Below are 26,672 nucleotides of genomic sequence, written 5' to 3'. Positions count from 1 at the left end.
TACTTCAGATGAATCTGCCACTCCATGTCTTGCTTGTTATGGACAACATCCTCCAGACCTACAAGATGATCTCTTTGAAGAATTTATCAACATCCAGTATCTGCTTCCCAACACTACTTTGTTACTAGCAGGTTATTTCTAACTTTGCGAAGCTCTACAGTAAAGCTCTTTTTGAGCATTGTTTTGATGTAACTGAAGGACCAATCTCACTCTCAGAGTTTTGGAAATATCTCTTCCACATCCTTGCTTGCGTCAAGATGATCAGGAAGATGTTACCAAGAGAATCCTCACTTCTGTATGGAAGAAGCTTTGACCATAGAGCATTGTTGAATGTGACTTTGAGAGGTTTGAGACAGTATCTGTGGAGCCTGTAGTCAATGAGATTGTGTCTTCGGCCTGGATCATGGAAATGGAGGTGGATAACAATGATATCGATGAGCTTGTGGAAGAGCACAGCCAAGAGCTGACACCGAAGAGCTTATGGAGTTGCATTGTGTTGTGGAGAGTGTCAGAGGAGCAAAACAACTATCTTCTGGCAAAATAGGAATTGTTGACTGAATTTTGATATTTTATGCAGATAAAGGTCTAGCTTAATGATATAAATGAATAAGATAGGTCAGGAATAGGCAACCTGTGGTCCTCATTAATATTTTTTATGGCAGGCGTCGCATAAAATATGAATAAATATATCAGTTTCGTAGCTTAAGGAAGCATGCAGCAAAGATTCAAACATTATTTTCTACAACTTATGTATGGGAATAGTTTTTCCCACAATGAATTTAGTAAAAATTAAAACAAGAAACCAGCTAACAAACTCAAATCGAAACTAATTTAAAACTAGCAGTGACTAATATTCAACCAAATATTTTTGATGTATTAACTTTAAATCAGTTCCAGAAGCTAAATTAAATATACCTATGCTAATTTATAATTATACATGAATTAATAAATGTGATTTACCAGCATTTTTTCCTCTTGTATGCAGCCTGTGTCAGTTCAAAAGTTTTGAAATGTGGCCCTTACATAGAAAAAGGTTGCTCATCCTTGAGATAGGTGATGAACTGGAAAAAAACAGTGGTTTTATATATTTTATACTATAATAGAAACCAATTTATTGGTCTGCTAAAGAACTATTGAACAAAGTACCTTAAAATGAGAATGTTATAAAACATAGTCTTTTTATTGTGGAAGTTAAGATGCACAAAAGTAAATACTGTAATTTCATGCAAATAATTTATGGACTGGATTTAAGAGTTAGTTTGGAAACATATGCAGGGTATCTGCAAATTTTAAATTGTATTAAGAACTCACCAAACAGCTTTTATTTTGTCAAAACTTATGGAAAGAATTTTTAAAAAAAGTGAAAAATTGTTTGTCTAATAGACATATTTATCTTTTTTAAATTTTTTTTTTTTTCAAAATTACTAAAGGCAAATATGTTTAGCTTGTAGTTCTCTTGTTTATTTTATACATGCAAACTTATACTTTAATTGATATTAAACTATGCATTTGAGAGACACACTCAGAGAACTGTTGAAAAATTTGACTATCAATTTTGTTTGTGTTAGTTCTTTACAGCAAAGAAGAGTGAAGAGTTGACTCAAATTTGCATTGTTGGATATTATAGTCTTCAATATTTTAGTAAAATTAACAGTGAAGATGTTAATAGCAATTATTTTATTCATATTTATAACTAACTCTACATCTTGTCTAACTCTATATTCCTCTAAGGCCATACCAACTTTGTTGCTATTTCAAACTTGATCCCAGATTAGGCTCTTCAATGATCAAGTATACATTAAAATAAAAAATTATATATAAAATTACTTTAATATTATTTTAGCATTTATTATCATCATTATCATACATTTTATTTTTATTATTTGTTAAGTAAAACAGAAATGAAGTAGAATAAGGCCAAGACTCCACTAGCGTAAAAACGGGTGTAAAAACCTTCGCTGTAAAAACTTTTAATCACGTGATCTATTTGCATCTGCGTCTGGATTGCGGTGGAGGTCCAGTTAGCGAAGTTTTTATGGCGACGCGACAGTACTATCGAAGTTATAAAGACAATGATTATATTCTACGAGTTTTTTCTGTAATATAATTACAAATGTAGTAAAAATAATATCTTTACTTTCATATATTAACTTTTATTATCGTATTATTAATTAAGATAATATACGGCACTTATAAGCTTAGCTTTTTTCATTACATACTCCTATAAATTGAAGGGTTTTCTTTTGGCCGTCCATAATGCGTGTTTTAGGCATCCATTATTATAATCGGGATACTTCTTATCATAAATACATGAATACTTTTGGATGTTTTCGATAAAACTTTTCAGATCTATTCTAGAGTAGCCACAAGGGAACGTACACAAAAGCTTGTTTTCTGCAATTTTCGCATCATGTTGCAATGACCTAGATTTCACTGACTTCTGATTGGTGGATGGTAATGTTTTATGGCCGTATTTGCGTCGAAAGTTGAACACTGCTCAACTCACTTTTTACACTGGTTTTATGATCTGCTCGGGCGTAAAATATCAGGGTTACCTGATTAAAAGCTTTTACTGCGAGGGTTTTTATGCTAGTGGAGTCTCTGCCTAATGATAAACTTTGGGTGTTAGGCAGTGATTTGTATTTTTAGCATGCAGTTTAGGAGATTCTGTCTTATATATTGTTTCACTCATTTTATAAATACATCTACAATGAACTGCTAATGAAAATAAAATGAAAGAAATATGAGGAAAAGCAATGTTTGAGGTGCTATCTTTTGAATTGCATACTAATTAATTGTCATATTTTCAACCACCATTCTGAGATGAAGGTATATGGTAATGCAAGTAATGTGCAAGTTTTATTTTCATTCTAGTAAATTTTGTGTGGTATATTAATTTGAAATTTGAAAAATCTGTAGTACTCAATATCAAAACTATGAAAAATCTATAACATTTGACATTGCTGATTGAAGATTATAGAAATTATACATTGATAATATAACAATTAAGAAGAATATGAAATATATTTTAATTTATATTACTTGAAATTTAAAATAAACAGTTGGAGGGTTAAGTTTTTCTGCATTTCAGAATAATAATAGTAATAGTAATAAACATTTCAAAATTAGCATAGTTTGTTTAATTGGTGATGAAGTATTGCATTCAAGTTTATTTTTTGATCTGTTTAATTAACAAATAAAATAGTTGAATTATAAGAACATTATTTTTACTTCTATTAAAAAAAATAAATAAAATTAAGAAATAAATCCACTAAAATATTAATGATTACAGAGTGAACTGTGCCTTTTTTGTTTTGTTTTTTATAAAATAAAAGCTTCCCTGTCATTTACACACAATCTTTACAGTAAAGATTGTGTTGAAATTGATAAACAAAGGGTAACTTCTAATTAAGTTGAACAGTTCTTAAGTGAAAGTACCCATATAAGAGATGGGAATTAATGAGAACTACAGTTTAACCCTCAAGTTCTTGTTAATTCTTATCTTTTACATTGGTATGTTCACTTAGAAGCTGTTGAATAAAAATAAAAGCTATTTTAATTAATTTTAAATCTCAAAATTTTTATTTTAAAACCATTGTAAATATTTTAAAGTTCAATTTATTAATAATAAATTTTCAAAATGTAAAATAATTTAAAAGTTTATATTAAATTTTAAATAAAAGCTAATTTTTTATTTAAAAAAACTAAATGAAATGAAGACTAAATGAATAAATGTATTTTTCTTTTTTAAAATTAATATTACTATTTCACAGAATAAATCAGGTATATTTGGTAATTGGGCTATTTGAACTTGTTACAGTACAAGTCTCTAACAATATTGTTGAAAGTATCAAATAGGAGTAAAGTATATGAATTTAGAAGACTTGCTACATTGGTTTGATTAAATGCTATTTTGTTTCTGAAATTTAACATTATATAATTGATACCTATTCTGTAATGTTTGATCTAAGATAAAATACTGTGTATACAGAAAATAACATTGTACCTAAGCTGATGAATATTTTCTTAAAAGTATGTATGTTATATAGACTATATCTAATAAGTTTGATCTTATGTAAGTTCAAACTTATTAGTAAGGGATGTGAGGTAAAATTTTTTTAATATGCTAAATATAGTAATTTCTAAATCAGAAACTATATGCATTTAATATTAATAAAAAATGTATTATGAACTAGATTACCCATAATGTATTCTTAATTGAAGTCAACTAAATAGCCTACATTTATAAAATGATTATTTTAGTTGAGGCTGCATTTACTTGTCATGTGAGAATTTTGTTTAATTTGATTTACATCATTCTTGTTCCAAAACCAGTTTCTGATGATTGCATTATGTAAATGCCAAAAATGTTCAATTTCTTAAGTTTATTAAAGTTATAGTAAATTAACATCAGAAACTGAGTAATTTCTTTTTAATTTTAGTATCAAAGAATTGAACAGTGAAGATAGTTATAATAACTGCAAAACTTAAATAAAATGTTAAAAAAGAAAATGGGTACAATTGTATTTATATATATTTTTATATGCAAATAAAATAATATATACTATCTGTTACAACAGAAGGTTTTTGAAATAAAGTAAATTTACTAAAAAGTACAAATTATAGAAATTTGAAAACTTGGTAAATTGAAATTCTCTTTTATTAATAAAGTAATATTATTTATCAAAAATCATATTGATTAGTTGATCTTCAAATACTGGAATATCTTTTACTAAATATATGTGGGATATATTGTATTTACTCAGTTACTGCACAACTGTTTTGTCTTAGAATTCTTTATAAATAATCTTGATTAAAACTTTATAAAATCACAGATTATATGATACTATTTTGTGTTGCTATTTTAAATATTAATGGAAAATTTGTGGCTAGCATTATTTCAATCAGATACTATTTTCTAAAGTTTAGTTTAACTTGATTAGTTATTGGGCTGCAATTTGAAAAAATTATAAGCTTGTACATTCCCACTGTCATCCATCTGTTTGTCTGTCTTTCCTTAATCTTGAGAATGGAGTTAGATAGATGAAAGTCAGGACCAGATATGGAAAGCTTGGCCAGAAGCCCTGATTAACTATATACGAACTTCCAGGTAATGCCAGAAGTCTTGTTATTTCAATTCAAAAATTTTCCCCTGAGAGAAATTAGATGACCAGCATGACTCTCCGTAACAGGAAAAGTATGATGTACTGGGGCAAGACACTACTAATTTGGAGTGGAGAGCATATATTTTAAATTAAATAAATGAAAAATATGATTAAATTTGCAGCCTGGCATTGTGATGATGTCACAATAAATAATTGCTTGTATTTTAATTAGAATGTATCAAAACGATTTTTGTTGTAATTATTCTCTATAATTTTCTTCAAATTATATTTGTCTAAAGCAGTGTTTTCCAATCTGTGGGTGTTTTCCCTAGTGGGGTATGAGACTATTGCAAGGGGGCATGCAGCATTTTTTAATACAAACAAACAAAAAAATCAAATTGATGTTGAAAAAATGAATTAGCAAAATGGCTATGCTTAATTCACAATCTTTGTCTGAATAACTTGGGTATGAATGCTAAAAATCCATCCACGCTCATGCCAAAACATCTCAACAATAGTTGAGCCCTGGCAAACTATATACTTTATTTAATAAGGTATATTGCTTTATAGGCCATTAAATAAATTATAAGGATGGTATTTATGAAATTAGATTGTTAAAAAAATTGAAGAGTATGCAAGAATTTTTTTCTGATAAAGAGGGGTGGAGGTACAGAAAGTTTGAAAACCACTGATCTAAAGAATTTCTTTATTTTAAGGTCTTTCTAAGTTTACCATTATCCATTTTTTTAAGTCAGTGACAATAATGAATAACCAACACTATTTTTGAAACTTTTATACAGAAAATTAAATACATAATAATTTGAAAAGTTTAACTATAATTTTTATATGAGAAATAGTTTTAATTAATTTTGAATTTAAGTTTAACAACTAAATAAATTTAATAATTATTTTAAAATAATTTCACTATCAGTTAAAGAGTGAAGAAATGGATTAAAATTGTATATACAGTATAGATTTATTAATCTGGAACTTATTGATCAGAGGTGACAGATTATTGAAAATGTCAGATTACCACACAATTTTATTTTTTGAAAATTGATAAGTTATATGTGATCTGAACATTGCAGATATTGCTGTACATTTTGTATCAGCATATACTTCTGTAGGCTTCTAGTTGCACTGCAATTTGAAAAAATTATAGATCTATAAATTTCCACTTATATTGGGAATGGTGTTAGATAAATGAAATTCAAGACTAGATATGGAAAGCTTAGGGGTAGGAATCCCTGATTAACTATATGCGAACTTCCAATGCAAAGTGGAATTCACATTATTTCTGTTCAAAAATTTTGCCCTGAAAAGAGTTAGTAAGAGCAAATGAATGAAAAATATTATTAAAAATTGCAGTTTGGCATTGTCATGATGTCACAATAAATAATTGCAGGTTTGTTTACGTGTGAGGTTTGCCAATTGGGGAGAAAGTGTCACTACAATCGAGTGGTCAGCACTGTCGCGTGGGAGTGGAAAAACTTATTGAGACAGGTCCTCCATCGCAAACAGTTTATTAAATATAAAAATTTCGTTTACAACTACTGTTTTACTTCGGCGTAAGGCCTATCCGAAGAGTGAATCAGTTCGTAAATAAAGTTCAATTGTTTCGACAATCTTCTCTTCTTCTTGTGAAGATGATGACGAAAACGTAGGCTCTGGAGCACACAGCACAGCTTGAAGGGGTGATTCTCGTAGCAGGTTACACTTGGCAAAACTTGCCAGGACGGGATGGTAAAAACTTCTGAAACATCGACCAAGTTTCCGTTGTTGAACCGCAGGAAAAATCCAGAAGCGGAGCACACCGAACTAAGAACCAAGAACGTCACATCCTTTTTTTGCGTGATTTTTATAAATTTTTTCTGGGTCCCAGATCGAACATTCTGATAGGTCAATGCCGATCTGCCCCTGCTCTCTAATTGGTCCCCCCTCCTCATTACGAATTGTAACGAGATTGGAGCCCAGATCGTGGGGTGAGTCAACTCTGACTGACAATTTGATTCCTATCGAAGATGTTCGATCTAAGCACTCAAATTCATCTATTGTTTCATTCTGAGAAATTTGTTTTTTCTTAGAAATTTCTACAGACATGTCCTTATATGGACATAAAATATTCATTTTTCATTTGATGGTTTCTTTTTACAACATAAAATAATAATAGTTATTATGTATTAATTTTTTTATACAAAATTAAGAACATTTTCTGTGCATGAATTTCGACCCATTTCTGCAGCTTCACATACTCATGCTCTACAATTAGTCTGAAGATGATACAGTGTGATTGTACTATGTTAAGATTGTTCTGTGATTGTTGCATAAACAGATATTAGGATAGCACCAATAAAACTGTTCAATTTTACACAAAGTGCAGTAACAAATGATTTGAGTTTTTTTTTAATATATATATATATATATCGACTGCTCAGAGCAAGAGGGTTACAACTCAAAATTTTCGATGTTTTAGTTATTGTACTTATGGGAATGCTTGTATCGAGTTCTATCTTATGTATAAAGGTTATATCTCTAAATGGCTTATTATGGCTCTGGGACGTACATATAACAGTTTTGCAATATGCTAATACACTCTGTTATTGAATTCAAGAGGGTTACATTTTGAGTTGTAACAGTTTTCAGCTTTCAATTAATTGCATTCTTGGTGAAAGAAAGTTGCATATAAAGTTGCAACTCTTTTGCATTCTAAATCTATCTATCTATATAACCCAAAGACCACTGATGGAATAATAGAAGATGACTTCCGGGGAAAACATGAAAGCAGAAAGAAAACTGATGAGGAAATACTGAAGAATGTGAAAGAACACATACTGTCTTTTGAACGTGTTGAATCACACTATTGTAGAAGAAATTCAACCAAACAGTATTTAGATGGCAGCTTAAACATTAGTGAAATGTATCGGCTATACACAGACTATTGCAGAGAAAAAGAATTACCACTTGCTAAAAAACACATTTACTCAACGGTATTTCATTCACTTAATCTTTCATTTCATCAGCCGAAAAAAGATCAGTGTTGTATATGTACTGGATATAAGAACAGTACAGATACAGAGAAATTACAATTGCAGGACAATTATAACACACATATAAAAGAAAAAGAAATGTCAAGAGCTGAAAAGACTAAGGACATTGAAGCAGCAAAACAGGATACAAATAAAATTGCTTGCTGCTTTGATCTCCAAGCAGTTCTCCCTTCACCTTGTGGTGAGTGCTCTTCCTTATACTACAAAAGGAAACTCTCATGTTACAACTTTACAATTTATGATATTTCAAACAGTAAGGGCCACTGTTATTTTTGGCATGAAGGCTTGGCCAAACGAGGTTCAAATGAAATTGGAACATGCCTCTATAAGTTCATTACTTCATTGCCCAATACAGTTAATGAAGTAGTTTTGTTTTCAGATAATTGTGCAGGGCAGAACAAGAATAAATTCATTGCTTCATTACTTTTATACTGTGTAAATAATATAGACCATATTAACACTATTACTCACAAATTTCTCATTCAAGGGCACACACAGAATGAGAATGATTCAATGCATTCCACCATTGAGCGTGAAAAACGAAGAGTTGTTAAAGGTGGGACAATAACACTACCTGCTCAATGGGTACCAGTACTGAAATTAGCCAAGAAAAAAGGCAGCGTTTATAATGTGACTGAACTAGATACAGCAGATATCTTCAATTTGAAAGACTTATCACAACAAATGGGAAACAATTTCTCCAAAAATGAAAATAATAATTTAGTGAATTGGCCCAATATTAAGATCATTAAGGTCATGAAACAAGATCCTTATACCATCTTCTACAAGCACTCATATGCGCAAGAGGATTTTGAAAAGTTAAACATTCGACAAAGAATGAGAGGTAGATCTGCCAAAGTCATGCTGCACCCAGCTTATTCTTCACCACCAGGGATAGATGCTGGAAAGAAGAAAGATTTGCTGGACTTGTGTAAAAGTGGTGTCATTCCAAGCGTGCATGCATCATTTTATAATTCTCTGAAAGTTTCCAGTAGTGTTGAAAAAGACTGATCTCTAATTTGCTTGATAAAACCATAGCACAATTAGTGATACTTTTTTAATGGCTGTGTTAATTTTTTGTGAACTTTCTTACTTTTGTTTTTATTGTTTGTCATGTTTGAACAACATGGGTCTCATAAAACCAGAATGTAACATTACATTTTTCTGTTCTGTTAAAATAAATACTGTAACTTTATATAAAATGTATATTATTATGTAATGGCAAACAGCTGTTCTAAGTAAAAAAGAATGGCAAACAGTTGTAACTGAGAAAACAATAATGACATTTTGAATGCAAAACTGTTGCAACTCAAAAAATATGTAATAATATAACAGAGAAAATACATTTAAATAATATTATTATTCCAACTCAATGTAATGACTATAATTAACATTCAAACCAAATTCCATTGATTTTAAACAATTCCCTGATTTATCAGCTGGAATTGAAAACTTCAAATGGCTCTCCTGAAAAATCTATATTTTTGAGTTGTAACTCTCTTGTTCTGAGCAGTCGATATATTCAGTAGTGAACCTCCTGTTGCAACATCCATTGCTGCATTCCCTTCCTTTGTCTTGAGTTTTTGCTCATGGTTTTTAGCATACCACATGTTTAAATAACTTTTTATTCATGGAATGGATAGGTTTAATGATGTCAAGTCTTACCCAGATGTATGGATGAAAACAAAAGCTAACTTGTGAAAACAAGTTAGTTGATGAGCAAATATTTTCAAAAAAATGTCTAAAAGTTGTGCAGTGAATAGTCAAACTCATGAAACCAAAAAAAGTGAGTTTTAATATTTTTTCTAGTAATGAGGAAAGGCAAAATAAATGAATAATGTTGTGAAAAGAAAATACTTCTAAACATTATTATTAGAACAGTAAATGGTCATTTTTCTGTTTAATCTAAAAAATCATTGCTAAATTTTTGACTACAGGTTTTGAGTGTTTTTAGAAATTTTGTACATCAATCTCCTAGTACTGATATAATTTTTAGTAAGCCTAGTTTTTTTTTTAATGCAAAAATTATTTTGATAAAGATTTCACATTCAAACATAAAAATAATAATACAGTATAATTTTAACATAAACACATTTTCATTGGGAAATTTTATAAGTTTTTTATTGTATTTTTTAAGATTCTTGGGAAATCAAATTCTGATCCAAATCATCCCAGGTATATTATTTTCATTATTTTCACATTAAGATGAAAGCAAAAGCCATAGATAAAAGCAATTAAACAGATATAATAACTACATAAAACCTGATTGAGAGTAATTGTAGGCTTCAAGACTTTCAATTTCTTATTGTTTTATGTGAATATATACAAAAATAATTTATTTAGTTTCATTTCTTTATACACATTCTGGAAAATAATGTGAAATCATTTAAATTACAAATTTGATGTTTTTTTTTAATATCTTTTTAATTTTTATCCATCAAAAATGGCACACACACAAACTGGAACTGTAATGTTCAATAAAATAACAAGTAAATGCAACTTGCAGCAAATAACAAGTAACAAATTGACTTTTATTTATATCTTTATCCAATAATTTATTAGAAAATATGCTTAGTGCTGGTATTTATTTATTCACAGGATATCTTTATTCGTACATCTGGGTATTTAAAGACTTGATGTCATTGTTAATATTACCTGTACTAGCATGCTGGATTATTATTAGACAATTCCAGATTATTGGCTACTTTCCAGAGGATGTGCAGTACATATTCCAAATTAACAAACTTCTACTGTATTTTAGTTTTTAAATCATTTTGAAATATAACAAAGTTTTTATGTTTTAATTTGTATGCTGGAAAAGTCATATTACAAATCATGTAGAAGATAGATAGGAAAATCATCTTTTCAGGGTGAAATGTTACAAATAATTTTTTTATATACATATATAACATCTAAATCATATACTTTACTTTTCAGTTGAATTTCTATGTGGATGCCCAATTTGTATAATAATGTGATTTGTATGATGACAATATCCAATAGCCCTAGTTTACTGTTTTATTTTCTACAGTATTTTATTTCTTATTCTCTTAAAAGAGTCAGCACTAAGACAAAAATCATGTACACTATGTAGATATACATTTATCAAATTGATAAATCAGTCCTAGTGCTGACTTTGTTCTCAAGGATTCTCTCCTTCTGAGTAACAGGTCTTCTTCAACATCTTTATAAAGACCAAATAATGGACTCTTTGATCATCATATGAAATATCACAAGAATGTGATTCTATCGCTTACCATGTTCATCTTTCTTGAACAAAGAAGCAATTCGATATTACTTGTTTAGTTAGGGTTACTGCGCACAACGCAGTTATAGTACAAACAGTGCACTTAGTTAGCTATAGGCGCGTTAGCCCAAAGGGCTAAATCGAACTACAGAATCAACCACTTGTGTTACATCATGAAAAAAAGGTGAGAAATTAGTGTTCCCATGATGAGGTTCTTAAGGTTATTTAATTAAATATTTATAATTTACACAAGGGATGATCAAAAATAAATATTACAATTATGATTTGATTAATTTTAATATTATTAGCATTAATTTATATATTTGTTTAAAATTATTTATTATTGCAGTGAAATTATAATTAAATAAAAAGCTATACATAATATGTAGTTTAATAAAATGATAAATATCGTTAACTTAAAATTATTTTTATTATGTCAAATTTATAAAATTTTATTTTAGTAAATATTTTGTTCTTTTTGTTGTAATATATATTACATTAAAAGTGAATAATTCAGTCAGTCTAATTAGAAACATACTGTATAAAGAAAGTTTTTAAAAATTTAATCTTTTAACAAATTTTAAAGTATTATTTCAAAATAATGAGATTATTATTTATATATAATTTATTTTATGTTTAAAACATTTTAGTAACAATGTTTTTCAAGCAATAAAAAATTACATAATTATACATTAGAAAAAATTAGATTGATGTAATGCATCATTTCTGAATGCCATTGAAGGCCTATTAAGTGGATGCTTAAGTTATTCCCAGTCAGTGCTGAGTAATCAGTATGGTTATATCCAAATTTTTAATAGTTTTGGAGAAATTGGTCAGAGATTTGGGTAGAATAACTGTAAAAATTAATATATTTTTTTTACAAGAAACAAAAATTGCTTTCCATAGATCTTCACTATTTGATAAATATGATAAATTGAAATCTTTTTTAAAGTTCTTAAATTACTTTTGAAAATTCATAATTAATACTTATACTGTACCTCTAAATCTCTTGTTGAAAAACCTTTTCATATTACTGTATGTATTTTTTGATATTTCTGTCACAAATGGCTGGATTATTCTAATTCAAATTGCTCTCAAAATAAAATTTTAAGTATTGGAGTTTACTAAAAGTTAATAGTTTTGTTGAAAACATTCAACTTAGAATTCATCAAATTAATTTAAATGACTGTTTAGACTATAGTAGCAATATTAAATTAATCATAATGGCATTTATTTATTGAAATAGATGTGAATATAAAATTTGAAAAAATATGAGAAATATTGCTATTTCTTATTATGTTTTAAGAATATATTATATTGAAAGTGTTATAACTTTAATAATTAAGGGATTTAAATATATAATCAATAATTGAGACATATAAAGGAAAATTTGCTGAGTTCTTAATTCAGTTTCTTCAAATTGAATGGGAATGTAACCAAATGATTGATTAATGATCAATTGAATGATTAAGTATGATCCTTGATCACTATTTGTTTTTATAAAATTTGTAAATGTAGCAAACACAGCATTGATTTTGCTCTACTTAAAGGTTTTAAAGATTTATGGAAAGTAATCCGAATAGTCTTAGAAAAATACTGGAAAAATTGATAATTGATTTTTATTTTATTAATATAAATTGTTGACATACACTAAATTTAAAATTTAGTGTATGTCAACTATTTTATAAAAGAGAATTTAATGTTTTATTTTCTATAAAATGTTGACATTAAATTAACAGGTTATTTTTTATATAATTATATGTTATGAGTAGGTTTTAAAAAAGTCAGTTACTATTACTACTATATATTTAGAATAGAATAGAATTAATACTGGATAATAATTCTATTCTATTCTTTTTTAAAATTATTATTATAAAAAAATATTTAAACAAATTTTTGTAATGGAATAATAAATATGCTAATGACTATATTTTCAGAGTTGTTGGAATATCAGAGATTTGAATTTATTTATTACAAAAAAAGTATGTACGTATATAGGTATTAATAAAATCTTTTTGGATTTAAGATACAGCATAGTTTTATTTTAAAATGTAGTTATTTTACTAATATACAAATATTACACATACCAAAAGTTTACGAAAGCTGTAAGTTTTAAACCATTGTCCATTTCATAAAAGAAATTAAAATTAAATAGGAAAATGTATTAAATTCCAAATGGAATTAACATTCACATCCTTTGATTACATGAAGATATGGTGGTTTTTAAAATTTTTGATCATCCCTTAATTGAATATGTATTATAATATTTGTTATTTCTTAGTTTGTTTAATATATCTTTCAAATTTAAAGGTTTAAATCAAAATATCATCCCGAAGAATGTGGGAAAAGACGAGCTGATCAAGTGGCCGCTTTAAAGAAAAGGCTTGATGTGTTTTTAGAGTTATTAGATAAAGACACTATTGATGCTGTGAGCATAGATGTTGAGAAATCAGATCAAATTGTCCATTTGTTAGATGCAGGTAAATATCTGATATAAAATTGTTTTGCTTAGATAAAACATTTCTTGAATATTTGTAATAACTTTTCTGAATAAAATGCATTTTTTTTCCTTATAAATTTTTTATATATCTGACAGATTGCATGCATTTATTTTGTTTTGTTGAAAATTAATATTTACTTGATAAAGATTTTGTTTTTTCTAATTATTTTATAAATATTGTATTTAAAAAGAAGATAATCAATATAACAATTTTACTGTTATTTTATTCCATATTTTTAGAAGTCAAATATTTATTGACAAGTTAAATACTTTAGAAGATTACATCTTCATTTTTAGAATATAAATACAATTCTTGCTTTTTTTGTTTTTTAATTAAATATAACAAATTCCTTTATCCCTTCAGTGAATATAGTTTTCAGGAGCTCACAAGAGGGTGCATCTCAGCAGTTACACCACATGTGTAATATTACTTGATTTAAGTCAATAATTAATTATTGCTTTGAAAATATGAATCAGATATACCAGAAAATTAATTTTACGACATTTTAATGAACAAATTGGTTATAAAATATTTAGATAATAAAAAGAAGTCACTCTATTTCCATGTGATGTTCACCTTTACACATAGCACATATAATCACTATATTACTATGCAAAGTATTATTTCAAAATAATGAGATTATTATTTATATATAATTTATTTTATGTTTAAAACATTTTAGTAACAATGTTTTTCAAGCAATAAAAAATTACATAATTATACATTAGAAAAAATTAGATTGATGTAATGCATCATTTCTGAATGCCATTGAAGGCCTATTAAGTGGATGCTTAAGTTATTCCCAGTCAGTGCTGAGTAATCAGTATGGTTATATCCAAATTTTTAATAGTTTTGGAGAAATTGGTCAGAGATTTGGGTAGAATAACTGTAAAAATTAATATATTTTTTTTACAAGAAACAAAAATTGCTTTCCATAGATCTTCACTATTTGATAAATATGATAAATTGAAATCTTTTTTAAAGTTCTTAAATTACTTTTGAAAATTCATAATTAATACTTATACTGTACCTCTAAATCTCTTGTTGAAAAACCTTTTCATATTACTGTATGTATTTTTTGATATTTCTGTCACAAATGGCTGGATTATTCTAATTCAAATTGCTCTCAAAATAAAATTTTAAGTATTGGAGTTTACTAAAAGTTAATAGTTTTGTTGAAAACATTCAACTTAGAATTCATCAAATTAATTTAAATGACTGTTTAGACTATAGTAGCAATATTAAATTAATCATAATGGCATTTATTTATTGAAATAGATGTGAATANTAAGGTGAATATCTACAAAAATATTTAGTATGAATATAATTAAATATAAATAATTCTATATGTTTATATATAATACTAAAAATAATCAATTTTTAGTTTCATACTTGACAACGAAATTCTGTTTTTAGAAAATCTCCTGCTGCATACATTTTTTTTTCTTTAATGATTATATATTCTTTTGATCATTTGAAAATATAAATAACATAAAAAAAAATAAATAAGAAAAATTGAAAAGATAAACCTATTGTTTCTATTAAAACTAGGGATGGGTAAATATCACTTTTCACAGATTCAAATATTAACCAGATCTTGAATATTCAAATACTTCAATACTCAAATAATTAGTGAATGTAATTATTTTATATAACTTATTTAGTTAATAATTTATTATTTAACTTTATTTATTTCTACTTATTTAACCCTTTGGTGAACATGCTCTTCAGGAGCTCACGAGAAGGCGCATTGCGGCAATTACATATTATGTAATACCACATATGTAATATTACTTGATTTAAGTCAATAATTATTTATTGTTTTGAAAATATGAATCAGATATACCAGAAAATTAATTTCACAACATTTTAATAAACAAATTTGGTTATAAAGTATTTAGATAATAAAAAAAAGTTACTCTATATTCATGTGATGTTCACCTTCACACATGGCACATATAATCACTATATTACTATGCTTTTTGTAAACATTTCTACCCATTCTTGACAAATTGATTTTTTCCTATTGTTTTTGTGTATGCCGCAAATAAAACAAATTCTAGGTTTTTGCTACTACTTTGGATGGCTCTTCGTTTTCCTTGTATTTTTCCAAAAATATAGACTAATATAAATTTAAAAATTTATAGAAACTCACAACATTGTTAATTTAATATATTTATTTAATAAACTTGCAAATATTGACCTACTTTATTAAAAAAATTAAAAACATAAATATAAAAGTATACTGATATTTTACTTACATGGCAGGGTGTGTAGCGGCAGTTACAATGCAAATGAGGTATGACTTGATTCAGAGACAAGTAACAACTAAATGGTTAGTATAACTGACTCGATTTCATAAACATGTTGTAACGTGTAACATGAAGAGAGAATACTATGACATACTTCTGCAATAATTAAGTACAACATCAAACAAAAGACTGTATCTTTACAGGGCGTGTTCACCTAAGGATTATACTAGTTTTAACTCTTTAAATACAAGATTGACCAAAATTGCTTTAATTCATTTGAGATGAAATTGCCAAAGGAAAAGTTGTTTGACTGGTTTTGCTGTACAAATTCCCCTCAAAGCCTGAGGGGTAAAAACAATTTTGTCTCTAGGTACTGTACATACATAAAAGAAGAAAGAGCAAAAGTTAAAACATTAAATTGGCTTTATGAACCTGCATTTGTGTTATATCTGCATAAATAATGTATAAAATCAAATTTTTTATCTTGTTTCAAATAAAAAGAGAATGAAATTCTTATTTTATAAACATAAATATAAAAGTAAATATAAATATTCTGTATTTCTACATATTTGATTTTTGATTCAAATTTCCTTTATAGCAGTTGTTTAGTAGTGTTAAAGGTATCACTTAGATATATAAATTAGATTAACTTTTTGGGATAACCTAACCAGTTACTTAAATTTTAGGGCTTATCAGGTAACTGATGAGGTTATCACAAAAAGTTAATATAGCTAAAGGGCAAAAAGCAATGAATGATATAAATTAGATTGTTGTTGTGCCATAAGCAGTCTAACAAAAAGAGTTTTCAATAAATTTTTTCTGTATAATTATAGTTAACTGCTAGGAATTCATTTGTCAGAAATCCTTTTATAAGAAATTGATGTATGATATAGTGTGTTTATAAGATGATTCATATTGTAAATTATATGTAAATGGTAATTATTTCTGTGGTTTAAAATTTTAGAGATTATTAAAGCAATTTTGACAAACTTACTATTTCATGTACCAGTCAAATAAATATGCTATTCAGATCATATAATTTGACTATACTTATAAGATGAGAAATTTGATATTATTTTAAAATATTTACATTGGAATAAAGAAAGGCTTTTAAAATATGGGATAAATAATAGCTGTAGTTTATTTTGATGGATTTATTATGAATATTTTTATATTTTAATGTTATAAAAATATAAATAATAAATTCATGACATTTCATTTTTAATGGATGATTTTTAGCAATATTGTATTTTAATTAAAATACATATTGATTAATAAAAAATTATTAATTTTATAATTACTCTATAATTTTTATTTAGTTGTTATAAAACTAGAAGGTGGTACTGATAATGATCTCAGGGTTTTAGATGAGCCTTATGAAGAGGAAAAACCTAAAGAAATGGAAACACTTCCTTTAATTAAAAAGTAAATTATTATTTTCAAATCAATATTTCATTTCACTTGTACAATGTTTTTAAATCTTTAAATTATATTTTAAGGGATGATAAAAAATCAAACAAAGATGATGAAGAGGATGAAGATGAAACTGAAGAAAAACCAATAGTAAAAGTAATTAATTCTTATTATATTAATGCATTTAGTAAAAATACATTTTTCAAAAGAAGTTTCCTTGTGTTCATGAAAATTTTGTACTAATTAACTGTAAGATAACAAAAACCATTTGATTTTTATGAATTTTATTGATTTATTAAATTTACAGTTTTTTAACTTTTTAACAAAATATGTAACTTAAATTTGAATAATAATAATAATAATAATAATATCACAAATATAATCTCGCATATCAGTCATTTGTTTAAAAAAAGCAGCAGTCAATAGACATATATATATATATATAAACAAAATTATTTAAATTTATTATAATTTTATAATTAAAATATTCCAAGATTCTTTTTGTGTAAATTAATAAAAGTACATAAAGCTGTGTTATTAAAAAACACTTCATAGATTTAAATTGATTAATTTTGAATTATTCAAAGCATTTACTGTTATTGGTTAAAGAATAAAAGTAGTTGATGTCTCCGACTAATGGAATCATAAATATTTATACCATGTATTCACATATTGTTTACTGAAAAAATTTATAGACATTTAAAAAAGGCATTTTATTTTATCTGCATAAAAATTTCTGCTTTATCATGTCTATATTTTTGAATGTATTTATTTATGACTCCATTATCAAGATATTTTGTGTTGATTTACAAATCTGTAAACCAATACAAAATCATAGGCAAAATTACTGTAAAACCAACATTTTAACAGCAAAATTGCATGTCAGTATGCACAAGTTGAATTTACCAGATACATAGTATGACATATCTGTATATCCTTCATCACAGTGGATAACTTTCTGCTTAAATACAACTTTATAGAATATTTATTTTCTGAAGTTCACTCAGCTTGTTGTACTTCAAAAGCCCACTCAACCATTCCATAATTAAAACCAAAGTAGTGAGAATACCATATCTATGCTGATATTCTAATATATGCAAATAACTGAGCAGTGTGAAGAGCAAATGATGCAAAAGAGACTGCATTAAGTTGCTTTGATTCTAATGCAAACCCCAATTTTTGAGACCAAAAATATGGTGCACATTAAAATCAAGAAAATAGTTTTTTTATATCATATATTATTATAAGGTTTTAAATATAAGATGTAATTTTTAAATAAAAAATGTATTAGCATTTCTTTCAGATATACTGTTTTTTTCTGAATATGAGATGAACATTTTTTCAAATTTCATTTTCCAAAAGTCAGAAATAGCACATAACACATATTGCACAAAATACAAATTTTGAAAGAAATTTTAATGATTTATAATAAAATTGGTTTTACCATATAATTGATATTGTTTCAGTTAAAAAATAATGACAGAGACAAATTACAGTTGATTATCTTGATTCCTGTAATAGATTTCTCTATTCATCTCATTTCATTATATACAACTTTTCTGTTGACATTAAAAAATCCCAACATGATATCTATGTTAGAAAATTTTTGTTTAGTTAATCATTCAGCCAAATTAGTTAGGTATTTATTAAATATTTTTTTGCATTGAAAATATGAAAATTCATAATTTATTTTATATTTAAAAAATGTATTTATTACTGTGTGAATACATTAACTTTTTGCATTTGCTTCTTCAATACAGGATGCATATTACATTCCCAAGCTAACCTTTTTCAAGTTTTAACATTCATTTCAAAAATTGGATGTGCATTAGATTTGATGGCACATTAGAATTGAGAAAAAACGATTTATAAATATATTCACAAAATTTAATGATTTATCTTATAGTAAAAATATATGCAGTCATAGCTCAGTTAACATTATTTCTGGTAACAAAGCCTTGATATAATTGAAGTACATAATTTCCAGCTTATTTAATGTAAAAATATTAAAATTTCAAAATCAACACATGGAAGTCATCCAGTTGCCAAACAATGATAACTCGTCATGTATTTCAAGTTATAGGTGTATATGCGTGTTAACAGTTTTGTGCATCATCAGAGTAATTTAGTTATTACTTACACTTTGTAAGGGTTGTTTCAGTGTGATGTACTGCAATAAATGAGGTATGAAGAAAAGAATAAATTGTACTATANCATAAAGCTGTGTTAAAAAACACTTCATAGATTTAAATTGATTAATTTTGAATTATTCAAAGCATTTACTGTTATTGGTTAAAGAATAAAAGTAGTTGATGTCTCCGACTAATGGAATCATAAATATTTATACCATGTATTCACATATTGTTTACTGAAAAATTTATAGACATTTAAAAAAGGCATTTTATTTTATCTGCATAAAAATTTCTGCTTTATCATGTCTATATTTTTGAATGTATTTATTTATGACTCCATTATCAAGATATTTTGTGTTGATTTACAAATCTGTAAACCAATACAAAATCATAGGCAAAATTACTGTAAAACCAACATTTTAACAGCAAAATTGCATGTCAGTATGCACAAGTTGAATTTACCAGATACATAGTATGACATATCTGTATATCCTTCATCACAGTGGATAACTTTCTGCTTAAATACAACTTTATAGAATATTTATTTTCTGAAGTTCACTCAGCTTGTTGTACTTCAAAAGCCCACTCAACCATTCCATAATTAAAACCAAAGTAGTGAGAATACCATATCTATGCTGATATTCTAATATATGCAAATAACTGAGCAGTGTGAAGAGCAAATGATGCAAAAGAGACTGCATTAAGTTGCTTTGATTCTAATGCAAACCCCAATTTTTGAGACCAAAAATATGGTGCACATTAAAATCAAGAAAATAGTTTTTTTATATCATGGTTAGGTTAGTTTAAAGCGAAAAAATGACACATTCGGAATGTAAGATAAATGAATATAAAACTTCTAGAGCTGTTTTCAAAATGATATTTAATATAGAAGTGAAAGTATATTTTTTAGAAGTTTCAAATAGTTTTTTTATATCATGGTTAGGTTAGTTTAAAGCGAAAAAATGACACATTCGGAATGTAAGATAAATGAATAAACAGGATTTAATATCTTCTTGGTTATTTCAAAAATTTTATAGACTAATAATTCTATAAGTTTATAACTCAGATATAAACTTTTAGATCGATTCAATATTTTTTAATGTATTTTATTACGTCCCTCTTCTGACATATAAATTGATATGNTCTACACGTAATCATATTACCTTGGAGAAGTACCAGGTGATAACCCAGGAGTATTTGTTGGAGATGCTCGCCGTGGAGGAACAGGAGGAGGCCCAGAAATAGGTGGTCTACGAGTAGATTGTGGTGAGGCACGGGGTGAAACTAATGGAGATCTGCTAATAAGATGTAATTTTTAAATAAAAAATGTATTAGCATTTCTTTCAGATATACTGTTTTTTTCTGAATATGAGATGAACATTTTTTCAAATTTCATTTTCCAAAAGTCAGAAATAGCACATAACACATATTGCACAACATACAAATTTTGAAAGAAATTTTAATGATTTATAATAAAATTGGTTTTACCATATAATTGATATTGTTTCAGTTAAAAAATCATAATGACAGAGANAACCAAAGTAGTGAGAATACCATATCTATGCTGATATTCTAATATATGCAAATAACTGAGCAGTGTGAAGAGCAAATGATGCAAAAGAGACTGCATTAAGTTGCTTTGATTCTAATGCAAACCCCAATTTTTGAGACCAAAAATATGGTGCACATTAAAATCAAGAAAATAGTTTTTTTATATCATATATTATTATAAGGTTTTAAATATAAGATGTAATTTTTAAATAAAAAATGTATTAGCATTTCTTTCAGATATACTGTTTTTTTCTGAATATGAGATGAACATTTTTTCAAATTTCATTTTCCAAAAGTCAGAAATAGCACATAACACATATTGCACAAAATACAAATTTTGAAAGAAATTTTAATGATTTATAATAAAATTGGTTTTACCATATAATTGATATTGTTTCAGTTAAAAAATAATGACAGAGACAAATTACAGTTGATTATCTTGATTCCTGTAATAGATTTCTCTATTCATCTCATTTCATTATATACAACTTTTCTGTTGACATTAAAAAATCCCAACATGATATCTATGTTAGAAAATTTTTGTTTAGTTAATCATTCAGCCAAATTAGTTAGGTATTTATTAAATATTTTTTTGCATTGAAAATATGAAAATTCATAATTTATTTTATATTTAAAAAATGTATTTATTACTGTGTGAATACATTAACTTTTTGCATTTGCTTCTTCAATACAGGATGCATATTACATTCCCAAGCTAACCTTTTTCAAGTTTTAACATTCATTTCAAAAATTGGATGTGCATTAGATTTGATGGCACATTAGAATTGAGAAAAAACGATTTATAAATATATTCACAAAATTTAATGATTTATCTTATAGTAAAAATATATGCAGTCATAGCTCAGTTAACATTATTTCTGGTAACAAAGCCTTGATATAATTGAAGTACATAATTTCCAGCTTATTTAATGTAAAAATATTAAAATTTCAAAATCAACACATGGAAGTCATCCAGTTGCCAAACAATGATAACTCGTCATGTATTTCAAGTTATAGGTGTATATGCGTGTTAACAGTTTTGTGCATCATCAGAGTAATTTAGTTATTACTTACACTTTGTAAGGGTTGTTTCAGTGTGATGTACTGCAATAAATGAGGTATGAAGAAAAGAATAAATTGTACTATAAGAGGAAAATAACATTTAATAGATTATAAATGAAGATGGCTCAATAACTAGGTTTAAAAAATGTGGACAAAGAGGATGTATGAAATTTATTAAATGCAAAAAATAGTTTTTCAATGGAAGATCTGGAAAAATTTGTTAACAATGAAGCAAAAAGGAGGACAAAATTAAAGAAGTCCCTACTGAAAAAGTGTTAGTAACCAAAGATGTTTTAATGACATTGAAAATGATCATGATTTAGGCAAAGAGTTATTGTTAAGTAATCAGTGTTAATTGCAACAAATCTATACAGATAATTGTTAAATGAAAGAGAAAAATAAGCATAAACAATCAACTTTAGATTCCTATTTTAAAATGTCATGATTTTATATATATATATTAGATAAAAAGTCAATATCACATTCCAAAAAAAAAAAATGAAGCTTTTCTGTTTTCAAGAAGTCTCATTTTCTTTACATAAGAACATATTCCTATTATGGCCATAGTATTTTTTACCTCTGAGAACAAAGTTTTGCTTAACAATAATTTTGTGGAATGCATCTTCTTTGTTGATTGAGGTATGCCTGTATCAATAATTAGTTATTGATATCTGCATTTCTGATTTAATAATTTAATCATTTTAACTTAATAAGCTGCTTCATTATTGAATATGAAATTAGATATCTCATTGGAAGGTGTAATCAAAGTAATTGTATAAACTTCTTTTCATTTAAAATAATAGAAATAGAAATGTGAATAATTTATTGCAAGAAATCAGAACTATTATAATTTATGCAAATTTAGATGATATTAATGTATACTAAAAAGCAAGTTATCTTTAATACTTTTTCAATTTTTGTAATTTCTAGATGGAATTATATATAAATGTAAATTTAATTTCTGATTTTAAACAATATATTTGCTAGTATTTATTTCAGAATTTTCATTTGATTTAGGAACCAGAAGAAAAGATTGAACCTCGCCGTAAACGATCAAGAGATTATAGCTATGATGAAAATGATGACAGTTCTGCTGATTCAGAGAGTGAATTAGAACCTGCTGCTGCTGCTGCTGGTGAGAAATTATTTTTAATTTTAAAGAATTTAAAAGTAAAAAATTATATTTTTATGTTTTGAGCAGTTTCAAGACTTTTATTGTAATAACAAAATGTATGCAATTATAATAAAAATAGAAATCCACACTACTTTTTCAGGTGCCAAATATTTTATTGTATGTAAAAGTGTTTTTGATATTTTGAGGCTAGTTTCAGTTGCAGAAAATCCTTGAAATGGAATATCAGTCTGAGCATTATAGACTATAATCAAACAGTTTTAGTTTAAATTACTGTTGTGTACTTGTATTTAGTAAATACATAGCAGAAGCATAATGTAGCTTGAGGCAATGTTTTTTGTCTACATTTGTGTATATGGAAATTTATTTCTGTACATGATTGCTGATGAATTAATTAAAATTTAAAAATACTTTAGTATTTGATATAATTTGTTATTGAGAATATTAATTAATATAAGCAATAAAATACTTTTAAAATTTTAGAGGAGGAATGTGAATCTGTCGTTCTTGGAGATGATGCTTCAGATGTAAAAAAAAGAAAAAAGAAAAAGAAACATAAAGAAGATTCACGAACAGAACAGGAAGGCAGTATTGAAAAGGATGATGATGATGCACCTGTAGAAGAAAAACAGGAAAATGAAGATACTGAAATGAAGAAGAAAGAAAATAGTAAATTAATTTCTTTCAAATTTAGATTATACAATGTTGTTCTTTTTTTTAAATGTAATAAGTTGAAAATTTCATATTATCATAATATTTCCTTATACTGTATAATAAAAAATATATCGGATTATTATAGTTTTTGTCATTTTTTTTAATTTAATAGTAATATATATACAAAATGCTTATTAGTAAAGATCATTAGTCAAATGTTTATATTAATGTCTTTTTAAAATATTTTGTGTTGTAACTGTTCTATCAGATTTTTAGAGTAATAATTTGAAATATTAGCAACAAAATGCTAATGTTTGTATAAAAGTTTTTTATATTTAATAATAGTGATTCAGTTATAGCTATTACAAATATAAGATAAAATGAACTATTCTATATTTATTTATTAGGATAATATTTAATGTACTAATTAACATAGGATATTAAGGCAGAGATCACATCTAAATTAAAATTCTTGCCAAACTCAGCAGCATATCTGTTGTCAATTAGTAATAGCAACTGTAACTTCAGTTTTGGAAATAAGAATGATTAGCAGGCAAGGATGGAATAAACACTAGATCTTTAATGAAACATCAGAAGAAAATCAAGAGGCACTAAATCTGGATAACAAGGTAGTGATGTTATTGTGGGTTGTGGATTGGTTCTTCTTGACAAATATATTACCTGGGTAACATTTAAGCAAATTGCAGAAATTTGAAGACGGTAGATACGTTCCGTTCTTTATGAATCGATTTCTTACGAGTCCTTGCCAATCACAGCCTGACACATGTGAAGTTTGCAGACTACGGCTGTTTGAAAGGTTTTCTTCCATAAAATTAATCAATTCTAGACTAATCCAACTCAACATTTCCAAAATACGTATATTTTTTTTGGGAATAATCCGTATAAACTACGTTATAAACAAAAAATTGTAGGATCACTTACGGAGTGTGCACCATTCGACATCGCCATTGCTCAAGCTTGTTTTCGTCGCGGAGCAGCACACCAAACTGTGGCCGATTTCTGATAACTTATTTTTCTGCGAAAACTTCGTTGAACTTTGGAGACATCATTAATATAAATAATTTTTATGGCCATTGAATAAGAAATGTTTCTTTCACAAGAAACGTATAAAATTACAGTACTGTATTAGAGTTACGGTACCTAATTTACATACTGTACAGACGATAGTAAACATCTTACTTGGCTAAACTCTCCGTAGCGTGGCGCTAGACGGCGGAAAGTATATATATAATTATAATAAAGTTACAATAAATTAAATTAATATATAATTATATGTACAGTACCTAATTTATATATAATACTGTACAGATGATAGTAATCTCTCCGTAGAGTGGCGCTGGACAGCGGAAAGTAGTTCGGCTGCCTGATGACGTTTTATGTAATTATAGGAGTTTTTTTACCGTTTTTTATGGATACCGTCGCAATTTTTTCGCCGTCTTATAGGAATCGTAATTATAGGAACCCGTCTTATAGGGGTCTACTGTATTATAGGATTTCATTAAAGAGCTAATGTTTATTCTATCCTTGCCTGCAAATCTCACTGACTCAAAACTTGAATCTTTGTTGCAGTTATTTATAAAACATATGTTAACTCAAGTTTGACAAGAAATTTAATTCAGATAGGATGTCTGTCATATCACCAATGACACTCACATTAAACCAAAATGACTGTTTGATATAAAACTTGATGTGTTTTGCTATAAAGTAAGCAAAAACAACATATAGTGAAACCAGTTTTACTGTAGTGTAAATAATATAAATAAGATATAACTCAGTTAATATCATTCTAATTGGATCTGTGTCAACCTCCATCACTTCATTATACCTTTTGTTGAGGTGCTTTTGACCAATAATTTGCAAAAGTATCACAAATGGTCATAGTTTTGAAATATATTTTTATTTTCAGTTTTCTCTACAAACTTAATTACGTAGTTCAAGTGTTCTTTCATTTTACTCAGCTTCATTTTTTGCAAATTGCTATTATTTTCTTTCACTTTGTATCAGAAATCAGCATTCTCATCGCATCATGTCTAAATATCTTATGTCAACTGATAACCTGGATTATTTTAATTAGCTTCTAGTCATGCATATAAACATCCTCTAATGTAACTTCCTGTTTCTCTACTTTGACATAGCGCTCCATAAAAATCCTGTTTCACGTGTTCAATTGTGTGTGGTATATAATATCTCTCATTCAATAAAAGTTTCTTTCAGGATTTTGTCAGTGTTAAAAATTTAGTATCTCTTATAACATCTTAAAAACTGATGATTATGTATGTACCTCAATTTCATTTTTAAGTTCTAGAAAGACATACTCTCAAAAACTCTCTCTCTCTCTGGTCTTTTTTCTCCATTGGTTGGATCTTCAACCTTCAGGATTATACAGGTTTTTTTTTGGCTGTGTATGTGACACCTTATTCCATAGATTGATTGAGAGAAGTGATATTTTACTGACAGATAAATGCACTTATTTTGCCTATCGTTGCTAGAAAGCTTTTCAGCAGTTAGCAGCATTGTTAGGAAGCTTCTTACTTGATAATGTTCAAATTCATTGA

General features: G+C 27.0%; 1 protein-coding gene across 4 annotated transcripts in view; it reads left to right on the top strand.

Annotated features, from left to right (window-relative positions):
* LOC111632101 (serrate RNA effector molecule homolog) overlaps positions 1-26,672 on the top strand; it is a 46,028-nt gene that overhangs the window by 5,618 nt on the left and 13,738 nt on the right. For 2 of the 4 annotated variants that reach the window (XM_023376465.1, XM_023376467.1), the window contains exons 2-6: positions 13,710-13,879; positions 17,472-17,577; positions 17,652-17,721; positions 23,328-23,445; positions 23,926-24,111. In XM_023376465.1, coding sequence (XP_023232233.1) covers positions 13,710-13,879; positions 17,472-17,577; positions 17,652-17,721; positions 23,328-23,445; positions 23,926-24,111 — 650 coding nt within the window. Of the gene's footprint in view, positions 1-11,322; positions 11,584-13,709; positions 13,880-17,471; positions 17,578-17,651; positions 17,722-23,327; positions 23,446-23,924; positions 24,112-26,672 lie in introns of all 4 variants that reach the window. The other 2 variants (XM_023376468.1, XM_023376466.1) reach the window with 2 other exon arrangements.

Source organism: Centruroides sculpturatus, unplaced genomic scaffold (genome assembly GCF_000671375.1).
Source record: "Centruroides sculpturatus isolate CEXI.00-Female unplaced genomic scaffold, Cexi_2.0 scaffold748, whole genome shotgun sequence".
Taxonomy (NCBI): Eukaryota; Metazoa; Arthropoda; class Arachnida; order Scorpiones; family Buthidae; genus Centruroides; species Centruroides sculpturatus.
The sequence above is the reverse complement of the archived record's forward strand: the minus strand, read 5'-3'. Positions and strand labels throughout refer to the sequence as shown.